The sequence below is a fragment of the Carettochelys insculpta genome, chromosome 6, assembly GCF_033958435.1.
Source record: "Carettochelys insculpta isolate YL-2023 chromosome 6, ASM3395843v1, whole genome shotgun sequence".
In the NCBI taxonomy this organism is placed as follows: Eukaryota; Metazoa; Chordata; order Testudines; family Carettochelyidae; genus Carettochelys; species Carettochelys insculpta.
Genome location: NC_134142.1, coordinates 121,505,884 through 121,530,168, shown reverse-complemented (window position 1 = coordinate 121,530,168; position 24,285 = coordinate 121,505,884). Strand labels below are relative to the sequence as shown.

At 55.0% G+C, this 24,285-nt stretch overlaps 1 protein-coding gene across 2 annotated transcripts in view; it reads right to left on the bottom strand.

Moving 5' to 3' along the window:
- Positions 1–24,285, bottom strand: part of RAB15 (RAB15, member RAS oncogene family) — a 31,763-nt gene that overhangs the window by 3,037 nt on the left and 4,441 nt on the right. The window contains exons 2-6 of one of the 2 annotated variants that reach the window (XM_074996083.1): positions 12,014–12,074; positions 10,724–10,784; positions 9,948–10,025; positions 7,409–7,498; positions 5,177–5,242 (exon numbers count right to left, since the gene is read on the bottom strand). In XM_074996083.1, the coding sequence (XP_074852184.1) occupies positions 5,177–5,242; positions 7,409–7,498; positions 9,948–10,025; positions 10,724–10,784; positions 12,014–12,074 (356 nt within the window). The remainder of the gene's footprint in view (positions 1–5,176; positions 5,243–7,408; positions 7,499–9,947; positions 10,026–10,723; positions 10,785–12,013; positions 12,075–24,285) is intronic. The other variant, XM_074996084.1, reaches the window with a different exon arrangement.

Sequence of the window (24,285 nt, the reverse complement as noted above, 5' to 3'; positions counted from 1 at the left end):
CTGCTTTGTCATACCTTCCTGCCAGCTTTGTCATGCAAGCAATGGGGAGTTCCTTGCAGTGACGCTCATGTTCTCCTTCCGGCCCACTCCTTCCAACTGTACGTCCTCCCTGCCCTTCACCCATCCTGGCTCTGGCCGGCAGAACTCAGGCCAGGCCATCACAGGACAAGGCAGCTTTGGGGGCAGTGGAGGGGCAGGGGTTTAAGCATAATTTCCTCTCTTTTTCCCATCCAGGGGCAGAATAAATTTTGTTGCATGCACAAAGGCCCGTGTGTGTGCACCACCCCCACACTACCAGCTGGGGGCAGTCTACTAATCAGCTGGGTGGCAGCTGAATCTCTCCTGGGTGGCCGCCCCAGCACTGAGCTGACAGGGAACAGCTGGCTTAAGGCACAATCCAGCCTGATCAGTGGGTTTCCTCACACGCTGGTGAAGACAGGAGTGAGGTGGCCGATAATCTGGCCAAAGAAGAAAGATCGTGAACTCAGGTCGGGCTGACAGATGAGGGAATCAATATCCTACTGAGGGAAATGTTGGCTCAAATTCCCGTTCAAAAGATATCGGAGCATCTCGGAAAATCCCATCAACAGCCGGGAGATTTTCGACTGAAATGAAAATCCACAGAGATGGGACCAAGATATATCCACTCGGCGAGTCACGCCAGGAGCAGTGTTTAGTACCTGGTTATGTTTCTGAATGAAGCATGAACTCTGGCAAGGCCAGCGTAAGAGCAAAATACAAGCGATCAGCAGGCCTGTGGTACCATAGAAACTAAAAAATGTTTTAGGTCGTGAGCTTTCGTGGGTAAAACAGGTTTGTTAATCTCTGAAGAGTCACAGGGCAGCTTATTATTTGTGAAGCTACAGGCTAAACAGCTACTCCTCTGAGTATAAGACAAGGCTGGCCATAAAAAAAACTTGAAGAGCATCCAGGAAAAGACAAAAACTAACTGCTATTTTTTTTTAAATGCACATTAGTTGCTGGTCATCCAGCAGGGCCACTGGACGCCTGAGGTGCTAAAGGAGAACTCAAGGAATATGAGACTGAAGCTCAATGCTTTCTTTCTCTCACGTCTTCAGCTGTGAAGACAGATGCAGAGTCCCACGCTGAGTCATGCTTTTTAGGTGACAAATCTGAAGAACTGTCCCCAGTTGAGGTGCCAAGAGAGGCGGCTTTGGAATAAACGAATGCGTTAAACTGTGATGAGTCACCAGCACCAGATGGGATTCACACGAGAGTTCTGAAGAAAAATTGCAGAACTACTAAATGTGGTAGGTAACCTATCACTTAAACCAGATGATGGGAAGGTAGCTAACGTAGCAGCAGTTTTTAAAAAATCCCTCCAGAGGCAATCCTGGCAATGCCAGGCAAAATCTGGGCAAATAGCCTGAAGCAACAGACACGTAGATGAACGTGACTCGTTGACGAAGAGTCAAGGTGGCTTTTGTAAAGGGAAATCATACCTTACCAATCTACTAGGACAGGGGCGTCCAATACGTTTGCCACTCGCCACTGTGTTGAATAGGGCACTGCGTTGTGGCGAATACAGCAATGGACAGCTTGTGGCTCTCGAGCTGCATGTGGTTCTTGGAGCCTTTAATTGTGGCTCCTCCTGAGACCCACACACAGGGAATGGTGTCAGCCCACTCCACACACGTGCCCCACCACTTAGTGGGAGAAGTGCATGGTGGCTCCGGTAAATTGCTGGCATTGAATTAGAACTGGGGGGCTGGAGGTGCCTGGCTCTGGGGGGAGGGGCCTCTTTTAATTCCGATTGGACACTGCTTACTAGGAGTCTCTGAGGGTGTCAACAAGCATGTGGACGGGGTAACAGTGCACTTGGCCTTGCAGAAAACGTTTGACAAAGTTCCTCACCAAAGGCTCTTACTCAAAGCTAAATGGATGAAGTTTAATAAGGACAAATGCAAAGTGCTCCACTTAGGAAGGAACAATCAGTTTCACACATGCAGAATGGGAAGCAACTGCTTAGGAAGGAGTATGGCGGAAAGGGATCTAGGGGTTATAGTGGACCACAAGCTAAATATGAGTCAACAGTGTGATGCTGTTGCCAAAAAAGCAAACATGATTGTGGGATGCATTAAGAGGTGTGTTGTGAGCAAGACACGAGAAGTCATTCTCCCGCTCTGCTCTGCGCTGGTCAGGCCTCAGCTGGAGTATTGTGTCCAGTTCTGGGCACCGCATTTCAAGAAAGACGTGGAGAAATTGGAAAGGGTCCAGAAAAGAGCAACAAGAATGATCAATGGACTAGAGAACATGACCTGTGAAGAAACGCTGAAAGAATTGGGCTTGTTTAGTTTGGAAAAAAGAAGATTGAGGGGAGACATGATAGTGGTTTTGAGGTATCTAAAAGGGTGTCATAAGGAGGAGACAGAAAACTCGATCTTCTTGGCCTCTGAGGATAGCACAAGAGGCAATGGGCTAAAACTGCAGCAAGGGAGGTTCAGGTTGGACATTAGGAAAAAGTTCCTAACTGTCAGGGTGGTCAAACACTGGAATAAATTGCCTGGGGAGGTTGTGGAATCTCCATCTGTGGAGATATTTAAGAACAGGTTAGATAGATGTCTATCAGGGATGGTCTAGACAGTATTTGGTCCTGCCATGAGGGCAGGGGGCTGGACTCGATGGCCTCTCGAGGTCCCTTCCAGTCCTAGTGTTCTATGATCCTGTGATTCTATGAAAGTAAGCAGACGTGGGGCAGGCGGGAAGGTCCTCTCATGGGTCAGTAACTGGCTAAAAGACAGGGAACAAAGGGGAGGGATAACAGGTCCCTTTCCAGAACGGGGAGAGGTAAACCGCAGGGATCCCCACCAGGGCCAGTGTGGTCATTATCCTCTTTGTCAAGGGGATAAGCAGTGAGATAGGAACCGGCCTGCCAACGGGAGATCAAGGGGTGAGTAGCGGCCCAGGGACCCAACCCTTCAAGGGGACCTGGAGCTCCAGACCCCTCTGAAGTGCCAGTAGTGCTGCTTTGCCACGGTTGCTGCCCCTCGCTCTGCCCGTTCCGGGCACAGACCTGGGCCTGCTTCCCACTTTGCCCCAGGGCCCACGGTGGCTCTTGGCCCAGCTGGAGGGCGTTCTTTGCAGACGGTGCAAAGTTGTCCGAGAAGGCCAAGGCCAAGGCCAAAGACGGCTGCTCAGAGTCACATGGGGATTGCACAAAACAGAAGACAAAAGTCCATCATGATCGATGAATTATGGAATCCCAGGGCTGGAAGGGAGCTCAGGAGGTCATTGAGTCCAGCCCTCTGCCCAAAGCAGGATCAGCCCCAACTAAGTCATCCCAGCCAGGAGCTTGTCAAGCCGGGACTTAAAAACCTCTGGGGATGGAGGTTCCACCACCTCTCTCGGTAACACATTCCAGTGCTTCACCACCCGCCTGGGGAAATAGTTTTTCCGACTACCCAGGCTAGACCCCCTGCTCTGTACCTATGCATCGTAATGGACATTGGAAAACATAACCCCAGCTGTACATATGAAACCAGTGGGTCTAAGCTGTGAACGCTCAAAAAAGAGATCCTTGGAGTCGCTGTAACATATCTGCTCAGTCTGCAGCATCAATCAAGAAACCGAACAATGGAGGAAACCGTCAGGAAACCATGAGGAAAGGGATGGATGAGAAGACAGAAAATATAATCAACTCCTGGGACGCCCACGTCTGCCATACCCCATGCAGCTCTGCTCGTGTCATCTCCAAGAGATCTCTGAGACATGGGAACTGCGCCGAGAAAGGAAACACAAACGATCAGGGTGTGAAACAGCTTCTGCGAGAGGTGAGATCGGAAGCACAGGCACTGTTTGGCTTAGAAAAGCCACGACTAACAGGGAATGCGACAGAGGGGCATTAGACCACCAACGGAGGGGAGAGAGTAAATGAGAAGTGTTATTTACTCCGTTCCATAATGCAAGAGCCAGGAGACAAGTATCAGAGAGGGAGCCGTGTTAGTCTGTAGCTTTGAGAACAACCAGAAGTCCTGTGGCACCTTACAGACTAACAGATATTAGTCTAATAATAGTCTAATATTAGGCTAATATCTGGTAGTCTATGAGGTGCCACAGGACTTCTGGTTGTTCTCAAGAGCCAAGAGTCACCCAATGAAATGCACAGGCTGCGGGCTTAACACAAACGAAAGGAAGAGTTTCTTCACTAAACAGTCGGCTAAGCTGTGGAACTCCTCGCCAGGGGATGTTGTGGGGGCCCAACATATGACTGGGTTCAAAAAAGAACTGGAGAAGTTCATGGAGGAGAGGAACATCAACAGCTGTTAGCTGAGAGGGTGAGGGACACAGCACTCTGCTCTGGGTGTCCCTAACTGCAGCCAGAGGCTGGGAATGGGTGGCAGGGAAGAGATCACTGGATCATTCCCTGGTTTGTCCATTCCTTTTGAGGTGTCTGGCAGTGGCCACCACCAGGAGACAGAAATGGGCTGGATGGACCATTGGTCTGATGCAGGATAGCTGTTCTGATGGTGTAATTGGGAGGAAAGTGAGGCTTCTACAGCTGGGTGAAGATGCCTGAGGTCCATCCTTCACGTCAAATGGCAAAACCTGGTCACAAACGAGGAGCTTTGGAACAGAGCAGGACAAGAACCGCTTGATGTTCAAACCAAGAGAAGAAAGAGGGGGTGGCTGGGCCACACTCTCAGAAAACCATCCTCCCGCACAGTCCGTCAAGCTCTCCATGGAACCCGCAAGGAAAACTCAACAGAGGAAGACCTTGGACGAAGTGGGGGAGCTCAACTGAGACTGAAAGACAACAACTGGGGTCAGCTAGAAGTTTTGTCCTGAGAGAGAGTGAAGTGGAGGAGATTTGTACATGACCTCTGCTCCACGCACAGTACAAGGATTTAAGTCAAATAAGTCACCTTGGATCAAGACCTTATGAAGGACCTTGTACACGTCACCCAATTCATTTGCAGACTCCTGGCCTGAAGCAACTGTTGTGGGACAACACCACAATCACCGTCCTGGGAGAACAGACCCAGGCCAAAGGAGAACTCCCAGGAGACAGGTGGAGGCATTAACTTGATTACCTGGCAAGAGCTGGGGAACCGGCCGTCTCTGGGCTCTGTTCCAAGGCTTGCCTGTCTGACAGCCAGGAGAGCAGCTCGCCCTGCGGCCCCCCCTGCCCCATCTCACATCACTGCTGGACTCTCACCTCCTTAATGTTGAAGTTGGTGCAGGCACTTGTTTCATAGAAGTCCATGCCGTATTCCTTAGCCAGCTGGAAGGCAAGAGAGTCCCTTAGATTAGACAGGCACAGAGCAGGACACAGAGGTAGCCAACCCTGTATAGCAGGGCAAGTCCACCCTTCCCTCCAGGCATTCGTCCTCACTCCTCAGAGCCCCGGCGTAGACACATCTTTGTTTGAACTATTTTCTCATCGGAGTTTTTAAATATTGCACCAAATCATTTTACGTATCCTTGTTTCAGACCGACAGAGCCAGGACAATTCCCTTGCCCCCACTGTGAGCGCCCGTGCTGCTCAAAGCTTGGACTCCACAGCCACATGCGAGCCCACAACCAATGAGCCTGTGCAAGCTCAAGACGTCTTCGTCGGACACAATGGACCACCTGCATTGTATTCAGCCCTGTTATATAGAAATTTAGTTCTACTTTGTAAAACAGTTCCTGGAAGTCAGTAAGGTGAAGAAAAACCTCTCCACACCCTTTGTTTTTGGGTTGCTCCATTGATTGCCCTGTGGAGGGGATGAGGTGTGAATGGAAAGGCTTGGGAGACAAGCACCTCCAGGCACTTGCAAGGGTTGGAGAAGGTAGATCCCAGGCCAATGGGAAGAACAATGGGACCTGTGAAGTGGGCCCGTTGAAGGAAGATTGGACACATGGATGCCTTGGGAGTCACCAGCCAGTGCCTGCCTTTGGAAGCACCACCCAGCAGAAGGTGCTAAATGCATATTCATAAGATTGCTCCTCCAGTTTATGCATATGCATGAGCCGGCTAACTGGTGCCAACATGCATGGGAGAGAGGACACTGTCAATGGAAACATCTTGCCCAGGGACCCCAGGTTTGTCTTGTCAGCACTGGATGCAGACTGAAGGATGCCTACTGACTACTGAGTGGAGCATCGATCCACCCCTCCCCCACGTAGCTCACCTGGCCAGGGCAGTTAGGGGGAGCAACAAGCCAGGAGTGTTTGTGTGTGTGTGTGTGTGAGTGTAATATGTGCACATAATAAGTGTTGATTGCTATGTGTGTGTGTGTGTGTGTGTGTGTGTGTGTGTAATATCATATGCATAGGATGAGTGTTGATTGCTCTGTGTGTGTGTATGTGCAATGTATCAGGATGAGTGTTGACTGCTCTGTGTGTGTGTGTGTGTGTGTGTGTAATGTATGAGGATGAGTGTTGATTGCTCTGTGTGTGTGTGTGTGTGTGTGTAATGTATCAGGATGAGTGGTGATTGTTCTGTGTGTGTGTGTGCGTGCGTGTGTGTGTGTGTGTAATATCTCAGGATGAGTGTTGATTGCGCTCTGTGTGTGTGCGTGTGTGTGTGTGTGTGTAATGTATGAGGATGAGTGTTGATTGCTCTGTGTGTAATGTATCAGGATGAGTGTTGATTGCTCTGTGTGTGTGTGTGTGTGTAATGTATGAGGATGAGTGGTGATTGCTCTGTGTGTGTGTGCATGCGTGTGTGCGTGCGTGCGTGTGTGTGTAATATCTCAGGATGAGTGTTGATTGCTCTGTGTGTGTATGTGCAATGTATCAGGATGAGTGTTGATTGCTCTGTGTGTGTGTGTAATGTCTCAGGATGAGTGGTGATTGCTCTGTGTGTGTGTGTGTAATATCTCAGGATGAGTGTTGATTGTGCTCTGTGTGTGTGTAATGTATCAGGATGAGTGGTGATTGCTCTGTGTGTGCGTGTGCGTGCGTGCGTGTGTGTGTGTAATATCTCAGGATGAGTGTTGATTGCGCTCTGTGTGTGCGTGTGTGTGCAATGTATCAGGATGAGTGGTGATTGCTCTGTGTGTGTGCGCGCACACGTGTGTGTGTGTAATGTATCAGGATGAGTGTTGATTGCTCTGTGCGTGTGCGTGCGTGCGTGCGTGTGCACGCGTGTGTGTAATGTCTCAGGATGAGTGTTGATTGCGCTGTGTGTGTGTGTGTGTGTGTGTGTGTGTAATGTCTCAGGATGAGTGTTGATTGCGCTGTGTGTATTACCAATAAATGTGGCGTTTTGCCTGACCCCCTGAAAAGACCCCTTGCAGCACAATTCACTGCCACAGAGGGAGCAGCCGGGAGGGAGGGTGGAGGCAGAGCAGGGGCAGTGCGGGGCTGGGCCGAGGCGACAGCGTGGGGTGGGGGTCCCACACAGAGCCAGGGGCACCGGACGTGCTCCGCAGCGCCAGGCTCGAGACCGGAGCTCGCTCACCTGCAGGCCTTGTTCCCGGCCCACCTGCCTCTTCTGCTCCTCATCCGCTTTGTTCCCAATGAGGATCTTCTGGACCCCATCCGGCGCGTACTGGGGGCCAGGGAGGAAGCGTTAGCCAATCCCAGCATGCACTGGGGCACCACCCAGCCCTGCCCTGCCCTGCCCTGCCCTGCCCTGCCCTAGCTCCGCCGCGTGATGCTGGGGGACCCAGCCTGGGGGCGGCTGTTCTGGGCGCGCAGTACCCGAGCTGGCACCAGGGGCTGTTCGCACAGGAGCCCAGCCCCCTTCCCCAGGCGAGCAGTGAGTGGCCCAGGCTCCACAGGTCCCACTGCCCAGGCCTCCGCCAGCCTCCCCCGCTCGCTGCTCGCACAAGCCTGCGCCGCACGTTGGCTGCAACGCCCGGCGCGGGCCACGCAGTGCCACAGAGCTGCATGGCAAGCAGTCCACTCCCTGCAGAGCCACTGCATTGCCCACCGGCACTGCCGCCTGTCCCCACTGCCCACGACCTGCCCCTGCCGCAGCACAGCCACTGCACGCGCTGGCACGGATCCATGCCCCTACTGCCCACTGCCTCCCCCACCACTGCACAGCCACTGCACGCGCTGGCACGGATCCACGCCCCTACTGCCCACTGCCTCCCCCACCACTGCACAGCCACTGCACGCGCTGGCACGGATCCACGCCCCTGCTGCCCACTGCCTCCCCCACCACTGCACACCCACTGCATGCACTGGCACGGATCCACGCCCCTGCTGCCCACTGCCTCCCCCACCACTGCACACCCACTGCACGCGCTGGCACGGATCCACGCCCCTGTTGCCCACTGCCTCCTTCACCACTGCACAGCCACTGCATGCACTGGCACGGATCCATGCCCCTGCTGCCCACTGCCTCCCCCACCACTGCACACCCACTGCACGCGCTGGCATGGATCCACGCCCCTACTGCCCACTGCCTCCCCCACCACTGCACAGCCACTGCACGCGCTGGCACGGATCCACGCCCCTGCTGCCCACTGCCTCCCCCACCACTGCACAGCCACAGCACGCGCTGGCACGGATCCACGCCCCTGCTGCCCACTGCCTCGCCCACCACTGCACACCCACTGCACACGCTGGCACGGATCCACGCCCCTGCTGCCCACTGCCTCCCCCACCACTGCACACCCACTGCACGCGCTGGCACGGATCCACGCCCCTGCTGCCCACTGCCTCCCCCACCACTGCACACCCACTGCACGCGCTGGCACGGATCCACACCCCTGCTGCCCACTGCCTCCCCCCACCACTGCACACCCACTGCACACACTGGCACAGCTCCACGCCCCTGCTGCCCACTGCCTCCTTCACCACTGCACAGCCACTGCACGCGCTGGCACGGATCCACGCCCCTGCTGCCCACTGCCTCCTTCACCACTGCACAGCCACTGCACGCGCTGGCACGGATCCACGCCCCTGCTGCCCACTGCCTCCCCCACCACTGCACAGCCATTGCACACGCTGGCATGGACCCACACCCCTGCTGCCCACTACCTCCCCCACCACTGCACACCCACTGCACACACTGGCACAGCTCCACGCCCCTGCTGCCCACTGCTTCTCCCACCACTGCACAGCCACGGATCCAAGACCCTGCTGCCCACTGCTTCCTCCACCACTGCACATCCACTGCATGCACTGGCATGGCTCCATGCCCCTGCTGCCCACTGCCTCCCCCACCACTGCACAGCCACTGCTCGCTCTGGCACAGCTCCATGCCCCTGCTGCCCACTGCCTCCCCCCACCACTGCACAACCACTGTATGCACTGGCACAGATCCACGCCTCTGCTGCCCACTGCTTCCCCCACCGCTGCACAGCCACTGTATGCACTGGCATGGATCCACGCCCCTGCTGCCCACTGCCTCCCCCACCACTGCACAGCCACTGCACGCTCTGGCACAGCTCCATGCCCCTGCTGCCCACTGCCTCCCCCCACCACTGCAGAGCCACTGCACGCTCTGGCACAGCTCCATGCCCCTGCTGCCCACTGCCTCCCCCCACCACTGCAGAGCCACTGCACACGCTGGCACAGCTCCATGCCCCTGCTGCCCACTGCCTAGCCACTGCATGCCCTGGCACAGATCCACACCCCCGCTGCCCACTGCCTCCCCCCGCCACTGCATAGCCACTGCACATCCTGGCACAGCTCCATGCTGGACACTCACCTTCGCTACTGCAGATCCACCCCATGGCCTGGCACAGCCCCAGGCCTGCTGCTGCCCTGCCCCTGCCCCTGCAGACCACTGCATGCATTGGCCCAGACCCTCTGTTGCCCTCCCCCACTGTGGGTCTGTTCACCCCTTCCAGCGGCGCCCACTGGGCGGCCTGACTCCAGCGCTAGTTGCCCAGGCGAGGTCACTCCAAAGCTGCTCCCAGCGGCGTCGCGGCCCCAACACAGGCCGCTGGGGCCCCTCCTCATGTAGCCGAGCCGCCTCCCCCCATGAGCTCAGGCACCAGAGGCCCCCCGGGGGGGACACGTGGCTCCGAGCTGACCCCCACCTCGTCCACGTCGCTGGCCCATTTCATGATGTGCTGGTAGGAGCGCTCGCTGCTGATGTCGTACACCAGGAATATCCCCTGCAACGAGACCCCGCGCACAGGGGAGCAGGGGGCAGGCTTACCCACAGTGCACTGGGGCCGAGGCGACACCACCCGCCCTCCTACCGTAGGCTCCTGGGCACCTGCCCTCCGGGAGGGGGGCACAGGGTGCGGGCAGGGCCCCCAGTCAGCTGGACACACTCACTCCACCACCCCCAGGAGAAGCCCCGCTGTCCTCCTAGGCCAGGCCACTCCGGGCTTTCAGGGGACCCAGCGTGGCCAAGGGGCAAGGGACTGGTGCTTCCATCCCAGCCCTGCCAGCGCCTGGCTGGGGGACTTTGGGTGCATCCCTCCCCCTGTGCCCCAGCGGCTCCTTCCACCCTCAACTGGGATCTTAGGGCAGGACCGGGCCAATGGACGCAGAAGCCTGGAAGGGCAGCGATTCTTGCACGTCCGCGCTTGTCGATGCTCTGGGAACCCCGTATCCAAGGTGCCACTTGCCCACACAGCTACCAGCTCCTCCCTCGGTCTCTGGCCGAGCAGATCCGGCTCTGAGCGCCTGGGCAGCGAACGCCAGGGCCCAAAGCCTGGCCTGAATCCACCGGGGTCGTGTGCAGGCGGACTTTGGGGTGCCATCCCATGTCTGGCGCAGAGGGGATGGAGACTCATCCCGCCCCAGGTAGGGGGCCTGGAGAGACCCGCGCCGCCCAGCCCGGTATCACCATCACAGCCATTACCTGGGCTCGTCTGTAGTACTGCTTCGTTATCGTCTGGTACCGCTCCTGGCCCGCTGTGTCCCTGCAGCAGAGCAACGGTCGGGTCAGCTGCGGGCGTTGGCTTGGTGCCGTCAGCCCCGACGGGGACGGGTACCTCCTAGTGCCCCGAGGCGGCAGCAAGAGCCACGGAACAAACATCGCTCTGGGGGGCGCAGCTGCAGACCGGGGCACGTGCGAGCCGGGGTGGGGGGCTGGTGATTAGTGCCAATGGGAGCCAAGCCCCACATACCACGGGCACGCCAATGCCGCAGCCGCGATTTCCACCTCCAGGGGCTAGACCCACAAGCGTGCTGAAACCAGCCAGGGTCTGCCCAGCCAAAGCCACAGGGACGGACTCAGCCCTGGCCGCAGGGGAGGGCAAACGCACACTCTCAGCCCTGCCAGCCAGGACCACAACACACACACCTTCCAGCCGCGATGCCCCCGTCGGAGCTTTGGCTCCCGGTGCCACGAGCTGCGGTTACGTGGCAGCCGGGGGGTGGATGGGCAGTGGCAGGATGGACACAGGACAGCTGCAGCCATGGCCGCCTCTGCCAGGGAGTGACACAGCCAGCAACTCCCGTCTCTGCCCCTTCCCAGCCCCGAGCTTCCCAGACACTGTTGGCAGGAGGGTGGGGAAGCTGCTGCACCCCCAAAGCTGGAGGGGTCTGCAGTTCAGAGCAGGCCCTTTAAGGCAGCGGAGGCCGAGGCCAGCAGCCCATCCAGTCTTGTTGCCTGTCTCCAGTGCTGGCCAGCAGCAGGGTGTGCGCGGCCCCCGGGGAAGCCTGCAGCAGCTGGTCTGCTGGGTGTTTTCCTAGCCCCAGCTGCAGCGATCCCAAGAGGGCAACTTCTGTCTAGGCTGGCGCCCTCAGTCCCCAAGCAGCACACGCGCTACACACGCCGTCCCTGTCATTGCTGCAATACTGCCCCACTGCAGGCCAGGCAGCCGAGGAGATGAGCACCGCAGAACAGCCGAGGGTGGGAAGAGAACGGGACCGCTGCAGCTGGTGCACATCAGTCCTGGGGTTCGGGGAAACAGGCCAGGAAGAGACTCTGGCAACCTCTGCAAGAGTAATATTTACCAGCCCCTGGGGTCCTGGGGCAGGGAGGCGCCGCGCCCCCTGCTGACTGCACACTCCTCCCTGCGGCAGCCACACGCTCGGCAGAGGCCTTGGAACCAAACCCTGGCCCAAGCGGGCCTCTGCAGGGGAGCTTCAGCAGGTCCCAGCCCTGGGTCACCGCAACCTTCCCGCCCTGGGCGCTGCCACTCACCAGATCTGTATTCGCACTTTGATACCGTCCACTTCTATGGTCTTCATCTTGAAGTCGACCCCTGCGGGCAGGAAGGGAGGAGAGAGGGGTTACAGGGGGCGGTGCTGCAATGCTATCCAAGTCTCACTGCTGCCACCGAGCAGATTGTGGGAGACGCAGCAGGTGGGCATGCCATGGGGAGCCCTCCCAGCTGAACGGCAGCCATGCCCTCCTGGCCCTCACAGGTGGCACAGAGCAGATGTTCACTGGCCTGCGCCCTCCAGGGCGTACTAAGCGAGGGAGAACCCCCCAGCAGCCAAGCTGGGCAGTTCTAGCAGGATCTCACCCCCTCCCCAGGCGTGCACCCCGCTTCTGGGTGAGGAGGGTAGAATGGTGCCTTGGTATGACTGGAGTCAGCCGGAGCCATGCCAGCAGGATGCAGCCCATGGTCTCCTCCCAAGATCACGGGCCATCTGGCATAGGTGAGGTGGGGGGGTGCATAGGGGGACACCCCCTCCCCAGCATCAAGCTGCTTCCAATGAGTGCGGAGGCCTCCCCCGACGTAGCGCCGCATGAGAACACAAGCTTCCCAGCCTGCACTACTAGCAGGCTGTGCCACTCTGGGCAGGGGGATGGAGTAGCGACAGAAGAGGGCAGGGCATGGACTGGGCAGGGAAGGGTGAGGCCTGGGAGGATCAGAGACAGGAGGGGGCACCTTAGAGACTTAACACATTTACTCGGTGAAGAATTCTGGTGGGCAAAACCCGCCGCCTCCTCCTTCTTCTGAAGACACGGGTTTTAGCCGGGAAAGCTCCTGGCCTCATAAGTGTGTTCGTCTCTAAGGTGCTCCGGAACTGCTTGTTACTTGCACGCGGCACCGTTACAACCACTGTTCTGTGCTTATGATCAGAGAGGAGCCGTGTCAGTCCGGGTCTTTGAGAACAACAAGAAGTCCTGTGGCACCTTAGAGACGAACAGCTATTTTGGAGCACCAGTTTTTGTGGACAAAGACCAGACGCATGTGATGAAGTGGGTCTTTGCCCATGAAAGCTTCTGCTCCGAAATATCCGTTCGTCTACAAGGTGCCCCAGGACTTCTCGTTGTTCTGTTCTGTGTTTGGCACCAAACCTTGTGCAAAGTGGGCCAGGTGAGGCGTCTATGGAAAGGGGCTGATTCGCTTCTTGTGTTTCCGTTATTCATCGACACGCGTCATTTCGGTATTTGAAGTGAGACGTGGGGGCTCTGGAGGCGGCTGCTTTCGGGAGAGCTCTGCGGGAGGTTTGCCCAACTAACCGCGAAAGGGTTACCGGCCAAGCGAACGGGGCTCGACTGACAATGGGCCTTAAAAGGTGTCATTCCACATCCGAGGAACTCTGCTGTGAATGTTCAGACTGGCACATCAGCCATGGCATGGCCTGAGCGGGACACGGACGGGCGGGGGGCTTGTCATGGGCCAAACCCTATCTTCCTTTCACCCAACAGGAGAGGGGTAGCTCAGTGGTTTGAGCGTTGGCCTGCCAAATCCAGCATTATGAGCTCAGCCCTTGAGGGGGATGGTTAGGTACTGGGGGCAAATTTATTTTCTTTCAATGGGGAAAGGTCCAGCTGTGACTTGATCTCACGGTCCCTCCCAGCTGTGTGAGACTGGTATATCCCACACATTGGTTGGACATTAGGAAAAAGTTCCTAGCTGTCAGGGTGGTCAGTGGAATAAATTGCCAAGGGAGGTTGTGGAACCTCCATCGCTGGAGATATTTAAGAACAGGTTAGATAGATGTCTATGAGGGATGGTTTAGACAGTACTTGGTCCTGCCATGAGGGCAGGGGGCTGGACTCGATGGCCTCTCGAGGTCCCTTCCAGTCCTAGTATTCTATGATTCTATGATCTCCATATATTATTTTCAAGGAAAACAATGGGATTCCCTCCACCTGGGCAAAGGTTAGAAAAGGGCCCAGGAGTTTCTGCCATCTCAGTCTCCATTTCAGCTCATCTCTCAAGGAGCATCTCTGCTATGAACCAAGGCCGAAAGGACCGATGACTCATCCAAACACAGGAGGGCCTCCAGGGAATTACTTCGCCTCTTATACAAGCTCAGCACCAAAACCCACCACACCACAGCCCGTGGAATGTGGCTTTCCTAGAATGCAAAGCCTAGAATAGCCGGAATTGCTACAAGCCTGCACCAAAACCTCGGGATTTGGTGCACAGTACTTGATTTCTTTACCAATTTCACTCTCACCTTTTTTTTCCTCTTCTACAAATAAACCTTCAGCTGCGAAAGGAATGGGACAGTGCGTGATCTGAGGGATAAACTGACTTGGGAACGTGGCTGGTCCTTCTGGGGCTGGAAGAACCTGTTTGGATTAGGCCAGATGGTTTCCAGAACCTCTCACCTGGGTAGGGAGCGGGGCTGGAGGTGGCCCAGCAGAAGCCGGTGTGTGTAAGGGAATTGCTTGTGGGACCTCTCACCAGCTGGCGTGGTAAGCAGAGGTGCTCGCTGTGATGGGGTAGGTGCTGGGGAGTGGAGGGCTGTAGGTAGCCTTCTCTCTAAACGATGTGACCCTCCCAGCAGCGCCCCAGAAACCACAGCTGTGACAGGCAGTGTGTGCAGTGGTTAGAGGAGGGTAGAGGGATACAGCTCGTGTGTCTCTCTGGAGCCAGAGGTGTCCAGGGTCCCCACACCTCTAAGCCACATAACTCCCCAATCCCTCCTGGTATGGGTGCACCCCATGTTACCAGGACTCCAACCCCAAGTGACTGCAGCCCCTTTCCGGGAGCTGTTGGATTCCAGCCAGGCTTGTGCGCAGCACCCCCTGTGAGCGGGGGAGCCATGCAGGCATTACGGGAGGGCTCTGCCATGCGGTGCCGCGGTCTGGGGAAACCCTGGCAGCTTGGCACACGAACAGCATCGTCTTCACCCCTCTGGCAAAGAAATCTCAAGCAGCAGGTCCTTAAAGTGATGGGGCCTGGGACTGGTAGTTCCCCCAGGGTGTTTCTAGTACAAGTCAGGGACAGATCATGCATGTCTGTGAATCTGTGTGTATTGCCCATGACCTATCCCCGACTTTCACTGAAAATACCCAGGACAAAATCTTAACCTTAGAGATGGGCAGTGTCCCCTGGAAGCTGAGCGCTGGGGTGGCCGCTCAGGGGAGATTCAGGGGCCGCCCGGCTGATTAGCAGAGTGTCCGCAACCGGCAGCCTGTGTGTCTATGGGGAGTGCACGTCTGCACAGGCCTCTGTGCACAGAACAAAATTTAGTCCACACATGGATGGGAAAAAATATAAAAGGGGACCCTGGGGATAAGAACATGAGAACGGCCATTACTGGGTCAGACCAAAGGTACATCCAGCCCAGTAGCCTGTCTGCCGACAGTGGCCAGCACCAGGTGCCCCAGAGGGGGTGGACTGAAGACAATGATCAAGCGACTTGTCTCCTGCCATCCATCTCCAGCCTCTGACAAGCAGAGGCCAGGGACACCGTTGCTACCCCCTGGCTAATAGCCTTTTATGGACCCAACTGCCATGAATTTATCTAGCTCTTCTTTGAGCTCTCTTAGACCGTGTCTACACTAGCTCCCTCCTTTCGGAAGGGGCATGGTAATGAGAGAGTTGGGAAGATGCTAATGAGGTGCTGCCACGAATATGCAGCACCTCATTAGCATAATGAAAGCCACACGTGATTTGAAAGGGCAGCTTTCCAATCGCACCCCACCTGTGCAGACGGCGGCTGTGGAAAGGACCCCTGGACTTCGAAAGCTCCTTCTTCCTAAAACCAAATAGGAAGAAGGGGCTTTGGAAGTCTGGGGGGTGTGCTCGAAAGGCCTCCGGCCACACAGGTGGCACACGATTCAAAAGCAGCACTTTCGTCTGCCATTATGTTAATGAGGCACTGCATATTCATGGCAGCACCTTATTAGCATCTTCCCCATTCGCTCATTACCATGTCCCTTCCGAAAGGAGGGGGCTAGTGTAGACGTAGCCTTATAGGCCCAGCCTGCACAGCCTCCTCTGGCGAGGAGTTCCACAGGTTAACTGTGCGCCGTGTGAAAAAGAACTTTCTTTTTTTTTAGTTTCAAACCTGCTGCCCATTAGTTTCACTTGGTGTCCTCTAGTTCTGATATTATGGGAACAGGTAAAGAACTTCTCTTTATTCTCCCTCTCCACGCCGCTCATGATTTTATCGACCTCTACCATTGTGATGGAGTTGGGGGGGGTGTCTGTGTGAGAGTCGGGCTGGATGTGTGTGTGACAGGCAGAGCAGCTCACAGCGGCTAAGGACGACCCCGGAGACTGTAACCTAAGTGGGCAGAGAATAACAAGAAGTCTTGTGGCACCTTATAGACTAACAGATAGCCTGTAGCTTCGAGAACAACAAGAAGTCTTATGGCACCTTATGCGTCTTTGCCCACGAAAGCTGATGCTCCAAACTAACACAACTCCCTCCCTGATCCTAAGCTGGCAGGTAACACCTCCTACCGGAACAAAGAGCAGGGAGGAGCCGAGCTGGGTTTGAAAGGGAGGCGGCAGTTAGAAGTGGGGAGAGGGAGCTGGAAGGCAGCCAGCCTGGCTTGGGGGGAGGCTACACCCCAGATGGGGCACCCCTCAGGCTGCTCTCCCCAGGATGGGTTGGAATGACTGTCTCTGCCTGCTGTACTGACACCTCTGTGCTGAGCTGTGCCTCTGTCGACTAATAAACTCCCCATTCCACCTGCTGAGTGAGAGTCACTCCTGCCTGCGGACGGGGTGCAGAGCCTGGGGACCCCGGAACCCCATTAAAACCATATCCCCATCAGTCTCCTCTTTTCTAAACTGAAAAGTCCCAGTCTCTTAAATGTCTCCTGATATGGGAACCGTTCCAAACCCCTGATCATTTTAGTTGCCCTTTTCTGTACCTTTTCTAATACCATGTACAGGTTGAACCTCTCTAACCCGGCACCCTTGGGACCTGACCGGTGTCAGACGAGATAATTTGCCAGACCACAGGAGCTCAATATTGTTTAGGACATTACCACTACTTGTACAGCTTACTGGCCTCTTAGGAGACATTTAGGGGGAAGTTACAGCTAAATAACAGCCCAGAACACTGAGAGCCAGGCCTGGTGGCTGGAAACAAACTTTATGGGACCACGGAAAACCTGGCCACACCCATGACAAGCAGTCGTCTGGCAAACTCAAATCCTGCCAGATTACGGAGGTTGCCGGCGAGAGAGTTCCAGCTTAAAGAGGTTCAACCTGGATCTGCCTTTGGCATTCACCCAGGGAAGCTAGAACAACATATGCCAATGTTGGATCTGGGCAGGAAACTCAGGTCAGCCCAGGATGGTGCCTCATGGAGAAGCCCCACGTGGGAGGTCAGAGGTTTACGTAAATTACACCCTATTTGCTGCAGCTCAACAGAGACACCCCTCCTGAGCCCATTGCCAGCACCTGCTGTCCCAGAGACTGGGCTGCGACCGGCCACACCTGACCCAGAGAAGAAGTAATGGGCTTAACCTGCAGCAAGGGAGGTTTAAGTTGGACAGTAGTGTGATGTAGTGTGTGGGGGATACTTGTGGGAGGGAGGCTCACAGAGGGTAACCGGGGCCCCCAGGTGACAGCTCTGCACTGCAGACAAAGGGGAAGGTGGAGCTGGAGGGGTTTGAATTGGAGCTAGGATTTGGGAAGCAGTTAGTCTGGGCTGGGGGAGAGAGAGAGAGAGAGACAAAGGAGGGGGCAAGGCCCCAGCTCGGGGTGGGGGCCCCCTCTCCCCAGCATGGATTGGACTGGCTGTCTCTGTCTGCTGTACTGACTCCTTTGTACAACGCTGTGCCCTGTCGGCTAATAAACCCGCTGTTCTCCTGCTGAGTAAGAGTCACTCCTGCCTGCAGACAGGGTGCAGAGCTTGGGGACCCCTGAACCGCTCCACAAGCAGGAAAAACTTCCTGTCGGGGCGGTTAATTACGGGACTCACTTGCCTAGGCAGGTTGTAGATCTCCATCGCTGGAGATATGTAAGCACAGGTTAGATGATCTAGTCCTGCCAGGCAGGCCGGGGACTGGACCTGATGACCTCTCAAGGTCCCTTCCAGCTCTACTGTTCTGTGGTTCTGACTCAGAGCTGCAGCAGGCTGGCCAGATGCAGCCGTGCAGAGCAGTAACGCTGGAGACCGCCACAGCTGAGTGGTTCTTCCCAGCTTGGGCTCCAAGTGAGCCCCTCCGATTCATACTCACAGCTAGACAGGACTGCCCTCCCCCAGACACAGGCCTGGCAGCCTTCCAGAGCTAATTCTACGCATATCTAAGTCTGGCAGAACACGAAGACCCTCCAGCCCCTCGCAGCGGTACCAGGCAGCTGCACGAAGAGAGAGCCGCCCCCACGATGGAATACTTGACGAGGTCTAATGCTCCGAGGTTGTGCTGGAGTTTCCACTGCTGCCTGGAGGGCTTTCTCATAGCTCTGCGCGAGGGGGACAGATCTCCGGCCGGGTGACACAAGAGGTCAGACAAGCGTCTGCCTCGCAGACCAGACAGCTCAGCTCCTTGGGCCAGGGGACTCCCAAACTCCCCCAGGCACGACGCTCTGACCCACCCCTGCTGCAAGGGCCTGGCCCGCCTCTACGAGCCACCCCTCCCAGACGCACCTCCATGGGAAAAACCCGAGCCAGCCAAGCCCTGCATGAGCGTCTCCCCGCGAGGAACAAGCGCTCACTCCTCCAGCTTTCAGGGGGTGTCCAGCCAGCACGCAGGTTTAGCAGAGCCGTGGCCCCAGGGATTTCCACGCCTCCGTCAGGCTGTGCTCAGACCCCCGGCAATCTGGGAGCTGGCATTTCCCCACTGATTCCCTCCACCACGCACCTTGCCAGTTCTGCTCCGAGCTTCTGCAGCCCAGCACACCTGCAAGCGCTGCGGCAGCCCTAGACGGGTCAGATCCCTTGCCCTGTGATGCTGCTGGGGGGGTGCACAGCTGCAGGGCAGTGGGGCTACCCCATACAGCAGGCCAGCAAAGCCAGAGGGAGTGCCTGGACAGGTCACCAGCCCAGCCAGCTTCTCCCTCTGTCTAGGTCTCCGCCCTTCCCAGCTGCAGGACCAGAGCTCCCAGGTCCCTGTTGCTCTGCACACAGCCCCTTGTCCTTCCCTGGTGCGGATGTGCCAGTGCTTTGCCCAGGTGAGGGCCCAGGCAGGGAGCGCCAAGGGCCAGGGGCACTGCCCTGTCCTAGCGAGGGGCGTGTGCCACCACCTGTGGGGCGTAAGCTCTGGCTGTAAGTGTCAGGCTGTTTCCTGGCCCTGCAGGCAGGCCAAGGGGAACGCCCACAGCCTGGGAGAAGCTAAGCAAGTCTAGGGTGAGGCGAATGGGCCACTCTGCCCTAGAGAGCAGCCCAGGTTGCAGGCAGCTCCGTTTGGAGATTCTTGGGTGTTATCATGGAGCTGTCTAGGCAACAAACTCCCAGTACATCCCAGGAAGAGGGTCTGACCTCTCGGTAGGGCTGTGACCATAACACATGTGGACCTACCTAAGGTGAAACCTGCCATGAGCTCTTACTGAAGTCACTGATCAATCCCAGAGCCATATCAAGGGGGAAAAGTCAAGGCCCACAAGAGTCCACCCTAACCTGTCTTAATTAGACCCTATTATCTTCCAAAACAGTCAGTAAAACCTGCGCAGAGACTCGTCTGGGACCTAGAAAAGCTGCGGGACAAGCTGGGCTCATAAAGGGACCAGCGTCTCCGACTAAAAGGATGAAGAGACCAGGGCCAATGGCATTCAGAGCCCTAGATGTGATCTGTAACAAACGTGGGAGGTGCGAAGGCAGAAGTTGGCTACAGAACTCCGGAGGCTCCCATTTTTCTCTCTCTCTTCAGAATGAATCTGGCAAGTCAAACTTACAGCCGGGGGTGAGCAGTGGTCCCTGTAATTTTTTTCCATCTGGGGTGGAGTAAATTTTGTTCTGTGCACCAAGGTATAAATGGGTGAGCACCACAAGTAGAAAACACAGGCTGCCGGCTGTGGGCGCTCTGACTATCAGCTGGGCAGCACCTGAATCTCCCTTGGGCGGCCGCCCCAGCGCTCAGCTTCCAGGGAACGCTGGAGAGGAAGCACCGTCTGACGCATGGAGCGCTAACAGGGTTCTGGACAAACTGGAGAAATGGTCTGAAGCAAACAGGACAAAGTTCAATAAGGACAAATGCAGAGCGCTCCACTTCGGGAGGCATGACCAGTTTCACACACGTAAAATGGGCAAAATGAAAAAGCAGTCCAGTAGTACTTTAAAGACTAACAAAATAATTTATTAGGTGATGAGCTCTCGTTGGACAGACCCACTTCTTCAGCCCATAACCAGACCAGAACAGACTCAATATTTAAGGCACAGAGGACCAAAAATAGTAATCAAGGTTGACAAATCAGAAAAATATTATCAAGGTGAGCAAATCAGAGAGTAGAGGAGCAGAAGGGGGGGGTGTTAAGAATCAGATTAAGCCAAGTATGCAAAAGAGCCCCTATAATGACCTGAAAATTCCCATCCCGGTTCAAACCACGTGTTAATGTGTCAAATTTGAATATAAGAGAGAGTTCAGCAGCCTCTCTTTCCAAAGCACTGTGAAAATTCCTCTTCAGTAAGACGCAAACTTTCAGGTCCTTAACAGAATGGCCCAGTTTTTATGTCTGTTTTATGCCCATTAATTCTTCGTCTAAGAGAATTTGAAGTCTGTCCAATATACAAAGCATCTGGGCATTGTTGGCACATGATGGCTTATATGATGTTAGCTGAGGAACATGAGAATGTGTCCGTGAATCTGTGAATAACCTGGTTAGGTCCAGCGATGGTATCTCCAGAATAGATATGTGGACAAAGTTGGCAACGGGCTTTGTTGCAAGGAAAAGTTCCAGGACTGGGGTAGTCCTGTAGCAGGTCAGTAGCAGAACTGAGAATGGAACCTAGTTGTCCTGGGCCAGAACACTAGAACTGGAAAGGACCCTGAGAGGTCCAGTCCCCTGTCTTCATGGCAGGACCAAGTGCCATCGAGACCATCCCCGTCTAACCTGCTCTTAGATATCTCCAGGGACAGACTCACTCTCTGCCTAGGAAGGAGAACTGCAGAAAGGGATCTCAGGGTCCTAGTGAATCACAAGGTAAACAGTAGTCACCAGCGCGACGCTGTTGCAAAAATAAAAAAAAAGCAAACATGATTCTGCGATGCACTAACAAGAGTGTGTTGAGGAAGACACATTTTTCCGCTCTACTCTGCACTGATTAGGCCTCAGTTGGAGGACTGTGTCCAGCTCTGGGCCCCACATTTCAGGAAGGATGTGGAGAAATTAAAGAGGACCCAGAGAAAAGCAGCTGAAATAATGAAAGGTCGAAAAAATATATGACCAGTGAGAGGAAATTAAAAGAGTTGGGTTTGTTTAGTCTGGAAAAGAGAAGGTGGAGAGGGGACATGATTTCAGCTCTCAAGTACCTAGAAGGGTGTTAGAAGGAGGAGGGAGATAACTTGTTCTCTTTGGGCTCTGTGGCTAGAAGCAGCAGCAGCAATGGGCTTAAACTGCAGCAAGGGAGGTTCAGGTTGGACATTAGGAAAAGCTCCCTGACTGGCAGGGTGGTCAAACACTGGAATAAATTGCCTGGGGAGGTTGTGGAATCACCATCCTTGGAGATATTTAAGAGCAGGTTAGACAGACACCAATCAGGGATGATCTCGATGACACTTGGTCCTGCCATGAAGACAGGGGACTGGACCTCTCATGGTCCCTTCCAGTTCCAGTGTTCTGGCCCAGGACAACTAGGTTCCATTCTCAGTTCTGCTACTGACCTGGTGCAGGACTACAAACCCTTCGTCCCAACCAGTTAAGACCGACAGCTCTTTGGGAGAGGGACTGAGATGTTTTCTCTATTTGTACAGTACGCACAGCAATGGGGGCCCTGATGTGGCTGTGGCCGCAAGGCTGCTCTACAATATACATGATGAAGACAGAACAAAAGCAAAGTTAAACCTGCATCAGCAGGTGACAGTTGGGGGATCCCAGAATTAAATTAAAGGTGCCCATGCCACGGCAAGGAAAGCACCTGAACGGGAGGCCAGGGTGGATGAAATCCTCGCAGCATTTAGGTACCAGGCTCACGGCTCTAGCGAGCCCAGGCAAAATGAAAAATTTCTAGCATTTCAAGCCAAAAATAGACCCATTTTCACAAGGACAGCCACAGGCTCTGCGCCATCTGGGCGAGCCCCCGATACATCACAAACCCCTGCACCAAAGCAAGGAGGTAGCAGACCTTCTGGATGACACCATTTGTTATTAAATGCCGGCAAACCAGTATGTTTTTCCTCACCTCGTTTTCGGGAACGGACACGTGGCTTTGGCTGAAACTTTCCAAGGACATGCAGCCTGAGGCACACAGCCAGGCTGGGAAATTTCTGCACGAAGGGTTAAAGGCTGACAAAGCAATGGAAAAACAGGTCTTATGGTGGTAACAGAGAGTAAGCCGTGCTAGTCTATACACTATCAAAACAAAAAGCAGTCAAGTAGCACTTTAAAGACTAGCAAAATAGTTTATTAGGTGAGCTTTCGTGGGACAGACCCACTTCTTCACACCACAGCCAGACCAGAACAGACTCAATATTTAAGACACAGAGAACCAACAACAGTAAGCAAGGAGGACAAATCAGAAAAAGATAATCAAGGGGAGCAAATCAGAGAGTGGAGGGGTGGGGGGGAAGATCAAGAATTAGATTGAGTCAAGTATGCACTATAGGGGCTCATCTGCATACTTGACTCAATCTAAGTTTTGACCTTCCCCCCCGCCCACTCTCTGATTTGCTCACCTTGATCATTTTTTTCTGATTTGTCCTCCTTGATCACTGTTTTTGGTTCTCTGTGCCTTAAATATTGAGTCTGTTCTGGTCTGGCTATGGTCTGAAGAAGTGGGTCTGTCCCACGAAAGCTCATCACCTAATGAACTATTTTGCTAGTCTTTAAAGTGCTACTTGACTGCTTTTTGTTTTGATAGGCCTTATGATGGAAACTGTCAGGATTTAACCGCGGGTGGAGCCGATGGGTGATTCTTGCAACGCCTGAGCTACAGAGCTCCTCAGATAGTTTGTAAAGCTTTCAAAGCCTCTTCCTGAGCTATCGGTGCTCAACGTCCCCCTTGCTCCCCCCCACCCCACTCCCTTTGCTCCAGGAAGCACAAAGTTAACACCAAAGTTTAATTATTCTGTTACTCTTTTAAGACCCTGTACGCCCGCCAGGAAAAGAGGCTGAACGTCTTCCACTTGCGCTGCCTCAGGCGCATGCTTGGAATATCATGGAAGGACAGAGTGTCCAACACCGCCGTCCTTGAGCAAGCTGGAATCCCAACCATGCACACCCTCCTCAGGCAGCGGCAGCTCCACTGGCTTGGCCACGTCCACAGGATGAATGATGGAAGGATCCCAAAAGACATCCTGTATGGTGAGCTAGTCTCTAGGAAAAGACCTCCCAGATGTCCCCAGTTGCCCTGCAAAGATGTTTGCAAGAGGGACCTCAGGGAGGTAGACATTGAGCCGGACAGCTGGGAGGAGCTGGCAGACGATCGCAGCAGATGGAGGCAGGAGCTACACAAGGGCCTTCAGAAGGGTGAGTTGAGGATCGGACAGCTAGCAGAGGAGAAGCGAGCCCACAGAAAGCACAGTAAGGCCCTGCCAGACACCCATTACACATGCAACAGATGCAGCAAGGACTGTCACTCTCATGTGGGCCTTCACAGTCACAGTCGACACTGCAAATGATGATCCCAAATGGAACTACGACGGGCGCGATCCACAGTCTACGTAGACTGAAGGATGCTACTACTACCAGTCTTTTAAGTGCTACTGGACTACTTTTTTGTTTTGGAAGTTAACACCCTGACCGCTGCATGTGGATTAGGGCATCTGGGCCCCAACAAAAGGACAGGGGATGGATGCCAGCAAACACAGCCTCAGAGACGGAAAGAGAAGTTAGAGGAGTGGGGCAAACAAGCCACATCGGAGCAGCAGCCGGAAGAGAGAGAGAAGCCAGTCCAATTCATTTTTAGGGTTATTTCAGTAGCACCTGGAGCTTCTGAACCCAGAGCACATTCCCATCCTGCTGGGCACGGTGCACAGCCCAGAAACAGCCCCTGCCCCCCCAGAGAGCTCACCACCTGAACAGACACTATGTGGGGAAGAGAAACTGAGTCACATGGCGACATGAAGATCTCTTCCCCAGGTCACACAAGAGAGCTGTGAATGTACAGTTAGGAGTTTGGTCCCTGGCCTCTAGCTGCCCAATCCTTTAATCCAGCCGGTGGGAG